General features: G+C 43.0%; 1 protein-coding gene across 1 annotated transcript; it reads left to right on the plus strand.

Moving 5' to 3' along the window:
- Nucleotides 1-1,109: 1,109 nt before the first annotated feature.
- On the plus strand, nucleotides 1,110-10,751 carry LOC147321367 (uncharacterized). The gene is made up of 2 exons (XM_086305071.1): nucleotides 1,110-2,170; nucleotides 9,325-10,751. The coding sequence occupies exons 1-2, from the start codon at nucleotides 2,056-2,058 to the stop codon at nucleotides 9,732-9,734; spliced, it is 525 nt and encodes a 174-aa protein (XP_086161197.1). The 5' UTR covers nucleotides 1,110-2,055; the 3' UTR covers nucleotides 9,735-10,751.

Consider the following 10,751-nt stretch of genomic DNA (forward strand, 5'->3'; position numbering starts at 1 on the left):
GATGTTTGTATATGTGTGTGCCTGTATGTCTGTGTCTATATGTCAGGTTGGGTATCAGACGCCACCTCTCTGGGGACATCTCAGGCCCTCCAAGGTTTGGAGGTCTCTCTCCCCCCACCACCACTTCCCCTGCCAGTGGCGGACTCCCTCAGACGTCGGTGCGTTGGTGGTTCTTTGTGTCTGGGGATGGGCGTCCAGGTACACACCGGCTCACTCCTTGGCGGCCGCTTATCGGGGCCTGGAGCCTGGGGCTCACTCGGGCCACTTCGAAGGTGGGGTGCCCCCGGCCTCTCGGCCTGGGGCTCGGTCACTCAGGCACAGCTGGCGTCCGGCGGAACTCACGGGCGCGTCACTGCAACTCCCCCTGGCTTCTGCTCCGCGGCTGCTGAGTGAGCCCTCATCTGGGACTCTCCTCAGCTCTTTCTGGGACAGTGGCGCAGCTGCCCCTCTGTTGGTCTTCCTTGGTCTCTTGTGTTCTGGGGGCCTCTGGATGTCTGGAGTTTTGATCTCCTCCATACCTGCTTCATGCCCTGGAGGACGGGGCTGTGGCCCCCCCACACCCTCTAGCAGATCATTACATGAAGGAACCTTTTAAAAACAAGCGCGTCCATGCTCACAGGTGTACACACGGGTGATCACACCCACAAACTACACCCTTTTTGGCTCCTACCTCAAAGCACACTGTGTTCTGTTGATCTTATGAGCTGCACAATAATGTTTAACATTTAGTATTTACTGTCATATTCCCATATGTCATTGTGATGTTGTTTATTCTATTACTCTTGTTCTCTTCTGCTTGTTTTCTTTTTTCTTTCTCAACAGGTGATCCAGGTGATTGATATATGCATTTTTTTTCCTGCCCATTCTGTTGGTTTTTGTCTTTTGCCCTTCTCCCCCGTCCCTCTTCTCAGCTGTTTCTCTTTCCCTCTTTCTTTCTCTCCTCCTTTCCTCCAGTCAAGTCTGTCCCGTATTCAGTAAATGAAAATAAAATAAACAATAAAAGGTGAATCAAATGGACCATTATGGCTGGGATGGTCAATTTGGTAAAGTAAATCCGTTGGGCATCTTTCTTTGCCTTTAGACAATAATTCTGATGCAAAAGAGCCAAACGGGACAGGCAAAAAAAAATAAAATAAAAAAATAAAAAAAATAAAAAAATAAGAACAACTAAACTGTCACTAGGCCAACACCAGAGAATCTGGGATCGTCAGGAGCCCAAGGCATCAATAAGGAAGAACCACACCAGAGTAACAGTGCACAAAATTGTATATTTGAAACACTGCAGCTGCCAAGAAATGTACTTAACACAATAAAATAAGTACAAACTATTTTCCCGGTAATAACAAACTAAAATAAAGTGCGTGCTTACAGTTTGCCTCTTGTAACAGCCACTATGGTGTGGTGTCCCTTTAAGACACCCAAGTCGAGGGTTGATTGTGTCATCAGTTTGTGCCACTGCTCTCTCTCTGTCTCTGTGATTGTGTGGACATGTGCTTGCACGCTAGTGCATGAGGAGGGACGGATTTCATGTTTTACCTCTCCAGACACCTTTGTTTGCAACGTTATGGGTTGTACGAACACTGTGCGCTATGTTTGTTAAGCCGCAGCCGTTCAACCGGGCTTTTATATGGTTGTTGAAGAAGGCGTATTAAAGAACCACCGTGGATTACCGATACCAGCGTGGGTGTGTGTTCTTCCGACTAGCCTGCTAGGTGTTTTGCCGCCTCTTCTCAACCACACAACACAACCCAACGTTACACTCTGAGTCAAATGAATAAATGAATGTTTGATAACTGATGGATGGTTGGGGCCGGTCTGTGTTTGTCTAATTGTTTGATCTTCCACACTCCAGTGAAGAAGGAAATTTTGAAGTCCTGCAGGTATCTTCCCCACCATGTCATGGGAACGAAGCCTCAGCAGTCTTATCTACTCTTGAGTTGGCTTGCCATCCAGTTAACTGGAACTGTGGAATCACTACTCGTCAATGGAGGCTTGCTTCAGACTGGTTTTCGTCTGTTGAGTCATCATTTACCAGATAAAATAAAAACCTGACTGATGAACAGGGTGGCATTCGGAACAACAAACAACTGCAGCAGAGTCACTTGGAACTCCACCCACATAGCAGACAGGTCTGGCCCGGAGCTGGTGTCAAGTTGGCACTGCTGGCATGGTAAGTCGTATACCATCCAGATATGGGTGAGGCCTGGTGTAGACAGCACTGTTCATGTGATAGCATGCTACATCTGGCCTGATTGTGGTTTGGTTTATGTCGCCCAGGCTCATAGGAAACATGTCTGGACCGGATCCGGAATCAAACTGGCACTTCTGACTGACTGGTGTCATGGCAGGGTGTATATCAACCATATGTGGGCCAGGTCTGGCAATGATGGCACTATTTATATTCATATTTTCCTATTTTAGTTAGAAGATCCAAATTCCATGTTGCAAAACTATACTGCTATGGTAGCCAACATTTCAAATGCAGGTTTGACAGGTTTGTGAGTGTACACTTTATCCAAAACCTAGTGAGGGGTTACTCATGTTTACCACTGGGTGGCTGTAGCTCAGGAGGTAGAGCAGGTCACCTACTGATAGGAAGGTTAGTGGTTTGATCCCTGGCTTCTCCAGTCTGAATGTCAAGAGTGAATGTGTATGAATGTAGTTAGGAAGCACTCAGTTTAGAGAAAGTGTGGGTTTGTTGTATAGAGCTCTGGGAGAATAGAAAAGTGCTTTACAGGAAACAGTCCACTTCCTGTCTGAACAGAGTTTCGTCACATTACTTTTGCACTATTATGTTCCGGAACATGTTGTTATTACATGCTTTGATTAAGGTACACATTAGACTGACATCAGGGGCCAGAGCTGAAACTGTTCTGGGCCAGCACAGGGCCAGCAGTGTGTCTGCAACTGGCCTTCTGCTCGCCCATGTGTGGGCCACCTCTAGAAAACCAGATCTGGGCCACCAAAGGGCTGTCATCCTTTGCGGTATGTGGGCCATGTATAAGCACATTGTGTGGGCCAGATCCGGGCCATAGCAATTTTGCTATGTGGGCAGTGATTCGGCTTCGGTAACAGTTTGCTGAGCACATGACGTTGGGTGAACGTGAACGCAATGGCGACTGTGGAAAGTCATGTGATCAGGGACAACAGCAAGGGTCACTGGGAGCTCATTGCTGATTGGCCAAGTTACACAACAACAAATCATCTTATTCATCCACATCTTTATTTAAAGCAAAAAGACATGACTAAATAGTTTACATCATACACACCTTTCCGCTGCTCTTTTTTTTTCTAGCAGGGCTACACACAGTCCTTCAGTCACATGACCGTGTTTTCGCTTTAGTGCCTGTCATTGGCTCGACCCCACATGCAAGGTCTTCAGGTCTGTATGTTGTAGAGCACAAACTCAGTGAGACAGATTATGTTGTGCTTACCTGTTGGGATTTATTTTTGTCTTAAAGGCTAATATTTCATTTTTAGCATCGCATATTAGTGTTTTTATTGCGCAGAGTGTATTGTAGAATAGTTTTGAATTCACTCTGATACTAACAGACAACACTTCCTCACAACCTCCTCACAGGCGTATGGCCTTGATCATAAATCTGTTATTATGGTATGCACTATACCCCCTTTAACTGTGATGGTTGTCATGGTAATGGGAACGTTGCCGGCAGAAGGGTCATCTCCAAATAAGGAGATGCCCAGAAAGCTGCAGAAGAAGAAAGGTGAGCCGAAGTGCTGGATCGCAGTCAAAAAGGAGAACTGTGGCTTTTGACCAATCACCTTAGTATTCTGTTTATCACACATGATAAAAAGTGTTTACTGCCTGTGCGCAGCTGCCTTTAGGCTCTGAGCCAGGAACAGGAAGTGCATGGCACCATGTAAAACTAACATGAAATTCTATTGTTTTGATAATATGTTGTGAAAACTTATAATTGGAGCATATTTGTCTTTTATCTCATAAAAAAACGTAAAAATTAAAGTCGTGCCTGCCACATCGATGTGCTGAAGGCTTACATTGACTGTAAAAGTACCGATAGCGCTAATAGCCAGTCTTCCGTATATGTTGCGTCAATGTTGGTCACTCCCTTTAACCTCTGTGATGATGGGCTGAATGACAAACACAGTTCTGTTTTTGGTATGGCTCTCTGAAACTCTGAGATCTTGACCGACTTTCGAGATTCCTACTTATCACACCTGTGTTAATCTCAGGCAGATATTCACAAGCGTATCAAAGCCACCCAACTCTGTTTAATGACATTCCCACTCAAACCACTGTGTTAATTGCTCTGGGTGACCGTTAAACGGCATATCTACCAAATAAACCCCAAGCGGTTTGATGCAACAAGAAGTAAAACATCTCCTTGATCATAACTTTGCAGCACCCAGTAGTAGTCCTTGGAGCTCTCCATCACTTCTTGTGCCAAAGCCTGATCAAACGGTGCCGTTCTGTAATGACGTAAGGTTAATGCTGTCACGAAACCCGACTCTTTCCCATTTCCATATATGGATGATTGTGTGGACGGCTCAAGTTTGTCACAAAACTAGATCTCGTTAAAGGATACTGACAAGTCCCACTAACCACCCATGCAGCTGAAATCAGTGCTTTTGTTACACCGGACCGTTTCTTACAACATACAGCGATGCCTTTGGATTGCAAAATGCGCCAGCCACATTCCAGTGACTAATGAATACTGATCCGTGTGGGATAAGTAATTGTGCAGTGTATTCTGATAATTCTCTGATGTTGAACTTGGCCAAAGGTGAATTTGGTAAAGCTGTAGTTACTCATATAAGTAAACAGGTAGGGCAAGGGCAAATCCTTCAAGTGGCTGCTAAAGTGCAAGCAATAGTGGATTTCCCTGCTACTCAAACACAATGGATTGATTCATAGGTATCTTAGGTAGTCTTAGGTATGGTAGTGACAATGTGCATCGTGCTTCTTTGGCAGCTTTGACTTTATATCACCCCCTCTGGTGGTCCAATGAGTGTCAAGCTGGTTTTGAAGCAACCAAAATTCGTGCAGCACTCCTACAGGGGGATGAGCATTATGTGGGCCATGCAATTTGTTATTTTTCCCAAAAGTTCAAGAAGCGTCAATTACATTACAGCACAACTGAAAACGTGTTAGCACTACAACACTTCAGAGTGTATCTTGGCTCTAGCCCTATCCTAATCATTGTGTTTTCTGACTATATCCCTCTTGTGTTTTTGTCTCATATGCAGATACCTTATGTGCAGGTCTTTGTTACTCCAAGACTTCAACACTGAAATCTGCTTTAAGAAAGTTCACGGGAACATTGTAGCCGATGCTCTCTCGGGGTGTAAAATACACATTTCTTATAGGGGGAAATGTTTGGGGGTTTGTTGCGGTGGGGTGGAATGGTATGACCCAAGATCTTAGGGGTTGTGTGTGTTCTTGTGTGTGCATCAAACCACTGGAGGATATTGTTGTGGGTTTTTCTCGTTCCTCCCCCTCAGGTGTGTGCATGGGTGTGTCTTGATGGAGACTCCATGTAAGGTTCTCGGGTCCAGATGACACCTCGCCCCTCCCTCCTGGCCTCCACCACCCAACAAGCAGCCGAGTGTTTCTGTGTTGTTACTGAGAATAAGTCAATTTGTGTGTGTGGTAATATGAGTGCTAGATGCGACCTTTGTAAATAGTTCTGTAAATTAGAGAACTCGTGTTCTTTCACTGTATATATCGAACACTGCTGCAGCCTCGTAGGAATGACAAGTTTTTTTCTGTTGAAACCTGTTTTCTCTTGTTTTTTGTGATAGGAATTTAGGTAAGCAAATTGTCTTTGGTTTGACTTTTATTTTGGGCAGGGAAGCTGAGAGATCTATTGTTATTTTAGCATAGCTCACTGTCAGAGTCAATAAACAGCTGCAGAGGTGGGCGTTTAGAAATTCTTCTATAGCCAATGCCATCAGGGTGTGTTGTGAGAGAGCTCACTGGCTTTACCTATCATGAGATTTTTTTTCAGTTTTATACTGTTTTATAGGCCACATCACTTGGGACTAAAGCAGATAATATTAATTTGCACTAAGTGGCAGGATTGCCCATTAAAGCCCCCTTTCTTCATGTGTTTCCCTCTGTCATTTCTCATTATTACACATAATTTATGGACATCTGTGCTTTAATCTCTTTGCATGTGTGGATTAGATGAGTTACTTACATCTACAGAGAATTTTATGCCAATGGCATCTTTAGAAATATATTTACCTTGACAAGGGAAGGTCAACTGATCATGAGCTCTAACACTGAGACAGAGACTGAAACATAAGTGCTGATATAGGAGGAGAAGATGTCAAAATCAAAATCAAATACTCGAGACAAAAGGACATATCACAGATGAGACCAGGACAGACAAGCTAGACTATACTTCATTTGTGTTATTCAACTGTTGCATTAGAATACTGGGTAGTTTTGTGCAAAATAAACAGGTTGGCTTTTCATACTGTGATGAATTTACAATAAAGGCTGTGTTGCACTGGTGCCACTGGTGTGGTATTCATGGTCAGTGTTCAGTTACATCACGTGTAGCTGAGATTACGCTGATGACGCTTAGTTTCATTGACTACCTTCAGCCTTTATACAAACTTTATGCTGTCTGGTACAAAGGTAGTACAAAGTGTAGAGGATGGAAATAAGCTAATGAAACATCTGCTTACATCTCGTTGAGCTTTTCAAAGCTTTTCAACACAGTTCTCTTTGATGACATCTGGTGGCCAAAATATGAAGCGCAGCCTGAACCTACAGATGAACATGAACCGCTTCACTGTGAGACCTCGAGAACTGAGTGGCAGCTTCTGTTTAATATCATGTGATGACTCTACTGTTGTGGTGCGTTGAACATGTATTTTATATGGTGAAGAATTATGTATTTGATTATGAAATCATGTTTAAACACGTGCCCTGCTGTGATCTTCCTTTCTTTGTAAACACAATAGATTAAAAATACTTTACATATAATAATAACATAGTCTTATGATGGGTTACAGTAGGTGCATGCTTGTGCTATGAGCTCCCGGTCTTCACGTGGTTATGTTAGGTTATTAGCCATTGGACAGTTACATTTAATGTAATTCATATGTATAGTGTATTTTTATGTATGTTTGGCCTGGGGTTAGAATGTGCTTATGAAATAGTAAAATCACAACAACACATGAGGTTATTCTGTTTGGTTTTTATGAGGAACGGGCTCCTCTTTTCCTCACTGGCTCCATGTGTGTCGCACAATGGTTCATGACTCTGGCCAGATGATCCAAGCTTCTCTATGACACCGAGACTATCTCTGTACTCTGTTCCATATTCCATATGTAGAGGAAATGACCCCCCTTTGTGAGGGTTTTTGGATTCCTCTTTAACCCTCTGGTTTTTCACTACGTTTGATTTTACCTTTAGAAACTATTTATCCCACATTAATTCTTTTCGGCACATGTCTGAATTTATAGTTTGTTTGTTTTTTCTTTTGACATACTGTATGTGGTGAGGCGTGGTCTGCGCACCTGCAGGGCATCCTTAATCACGCCCGCCTAGTTAAAAACACGGGGACTCAGCGGTTGGTGTGTTTTGTGGTGTGGTGTATTTGCGGCTGGCAGCTTGAGAGCTGCAGCCGCGTGAAATAAAGATGGCTCAAAACTGTGATCCTTGGACCCGCCGTGCCTTATTCATGCCACACTGTATTAACACAATTGGTCTAAAATCACACAAAAATCATCAAATTTGATAGGAAAAAGTTATATTTTTTCAGGTGAATACTACAAATATGTTTAATGCATCATTCTTATAACTTGAAATGCAAATGTATTCGTAAATGTAAAAATATTTTGCACCATGTAGATATTTTGCAAAAAGCAAAGTTATATACGACTATTTACCCAAAAATGTAGCCAATGCTACTACTGAAATTAAAATTACAGAACAATTATGTGTCACAATATGATGTTATACGCATTAATTATGCCACTCCAAAGAGGAGTTTCTGTCCACTGCAGGACAGAGGAGCACATGTCAGGCCTGATAACACTCCTCATGTTTCAGACCTGGACACAGTGTTTACATTGTAACCTGCCTTTGATGGCCTTTTGGCACCAACTGTAAGATTCAGTAGTGCCCTCATTGTTAAGTTCAAACAACCACACTACACACTAACTACATATGTACAGGCCTTTGGCTGGAGGCCTTTCAGCTTTCAGGGGAAGGTGTTCAATTGGATGCATGGATGCAGTCTTTGCACCTATGAGGCTGTGAGGCCTCAGGGTCTGGTGGGTTCTGCTGCATCAGAAGAGGAGTACTGCAGCCATGCTACCTTGGTACCACTTTGCCTTGGCCGCTAGCTCTCCTGTGCATGAGACCAGTCTAATGTTACCTGCTGAGCTGTGCCCACTTCAAACTCACCGCCTGACTGGTCTCACAGGGACTCTACTGAGTTCTCCATTGGTTTGGAAGGACTGGACCGACATGGAGAAGGGCCATGCAGTGGGCCTGGTGACTCACCATCAGCTGGTCTTCACAGACGCTTACCCAGTCGGTGTGGTCCATGAGGGTTGTGGGGTCAGTGAGCACTGGAACAGCCACTGTTCAGCCCAGCACATAAAATATGCTGGAGCTGCGAGCCCTTGTCCTGCCGAGGCAGTCCCAGTCACCTGTTCACTGTTCACTCACTTGTACATGCACCTTAGACACTGAGGGGTTCTTTGGGGGTCGATGAGCACTGCTGTCCAGCAGTCTCATGCTCGTGTTGCATCCCTTCCCTCAACAGCCGTTTAGTTTCCACACAATCATACACCAGCACATGCACCCAACAGGCCATTTTTAACGCGGACCATGTCTAAATGTAAATAAGCTCTACCTTCAGTTTTTACTCATATCTTAATGTAGATTAATGTAGTACTGTATAGCTCTGTGTAAATAATCATTCTGTACATTCAATAATCTTTAATCCTACAACTGTTTACAACTTGCATAGTTCCCATTTCTGTATAGCTGTATATCTCAGATTCTGTAAAGTTATTTATTTCATATTCTGTATAGTTTTTCATATTTATATCCTGTTCATAGCTTGTACTCACTACAGCCTGTACATACTTAGTTATAGAATAGTCACAACATACTTCATACCGTGTACATTATAACATACCATAATAGACCCATTTCTGTAATATACTTACATATCTATACTATTGCTAATATATATTGTAATATATCTATATCACTAAAGCACTTCTGGATGGATGCAAACTGCATTTCGTTGCCCTGTACCTGTGCATGTGCAATGACAATAAAGTTGAATTCTATTCTATTCTATTCTATTCTAGATACAGTGAAGAAGGCGGAGCAGCGCCTCTTCTTTCTCAGGAGACTGAAAAGATTCGGCATGAGCCCCCGCATCCTCAGGACCTTCTATCACTGTGCCATTGAGAGCATCCTCACTGGATGCATCACCACCTGGTATGGCAACAGCACCGCCTACAACTGCAAAGCTCTCCAGCGAGTAGTGCGGTGCTCTGAACGGATAATTGGAGGTGAGCTTCCCTCCCTCCAAGACATCTACAGGAAGCGCTGCCTGAGGAAAGCGGGGAGGATCATCAAGGACTCCAGTCACCCCAGCCATAAACTGTTCAGACTGCTTCCATCAGGAAGGAGGTTCTGCAGCATCCGGTCCCGTACCAGCAGACTGAGAGACAGCTTCTTCCACCAGGCCATCAGACTGCTGAACACTTCATAGACACCTCAGCTTCACTACTGGAACTTTAACATTATGCACTCCATACTGTACAGTAACGCCACTGTTTTGCACATGTCTCACTCTGTATATTTTATATATTTTATTTATTGTTGACTCTATTTAATTTGTAAAATATGTGTACACACTGTTGAAATCTCCCAATTCTTTGAATCTTTGGGCTGAAGGAAGGACAATACTCGGTGTATTTATGCTCAATCAACAATCATTTATTTCCATACAATTCAACACTTAAGAGCATAAGGACCATCATAATGGTGACGGGTTGCTCAGCTTTTTATAGTCTCTAGTGGCCCCCACCTAGTCGTAAAAGCCTAAATATTCACATTCTTTCTCTCTTATGGCGCCTAAGTTATGACCTCGGCTCCCTGTCTTTCTCTGCTTTCTGTAAGGTGGGGGTGTGGAATGTGGTCTGTCTCTTCTATTATCGGCACAAGGTCCTCTGCACACAACATTCTCTTCATGATTCAGCAGTATGAAATGTCAAGAAACAGTGTAACACATTCAACAGTGTCGAGTAATACAGGTCAATCCAATAGATCTAATGATTTTCACACTCTTTTAAGTCAGAAGTATAATGCAAACTAAGACTACATACTGATCACACACTCTATGTTAAAGGGTATAATATGATCTACAGCAGTATCATACTTCAACTACTTTGATTACATATATAAGGTAACATATGATAACAGAATAATATCACAACACACACACACACACACACACACACACACACACACGTAGAAAAATATTTAGTATACACATCCAGAAATGCATATACTATTATATATTGTACATATATTTATTAGTTTCAGATGTAGCCATTCTTGTATTTTGCTTGTTTACATTCTTGTATTTTGCACAACTCTGTTGCTTGTGAAGCTCGCACACAAGAATTTCACTCACATGTGCTGTACCAATGTACCTGCACATGTGATGTGACAATAAAAGTGATTTAATTTGATTTGATTTGATACTGACACTTGGCCATGTCAC

Source organism: Aulonocara sp. 'chitande type north' Nkhata Bay, linkage group LG9, assembly GCF_057382095.1.
Source record: "Aulonocara sp. 'chitande type north' Nkhata Bay isolate Kocher_YH1m ecotype deep benthic linkage group LG9, A_spYH_male_GT1.1, whole genome shotgun sequence".
Lineage (NCBI taxonomy): Eukaryota > Metazoa > Chordata > Actinopteri > Cichliformes > Cichlidae > Aulonocara > Aulonocara sp. 'chitande type north' Nkhata Bay.

Excerpts from the sequence above, each read along its gene's own strand:
- LOC147321367 (XM_086305071.1), top strand. The coding sequence starts at position 2,056 with ATGAACAGGGTGGCATTCGGAACAACAAACAACTGCAGCAGAGTCACT. Across the intron at positions 2,171-9,324 it reads AAGTTGGCACTGCTGGCATG|ATACAGTGAAGAAGGCGGAG; the intron begins GTAAGTCGTATA and ends ATTCTATTCTAG.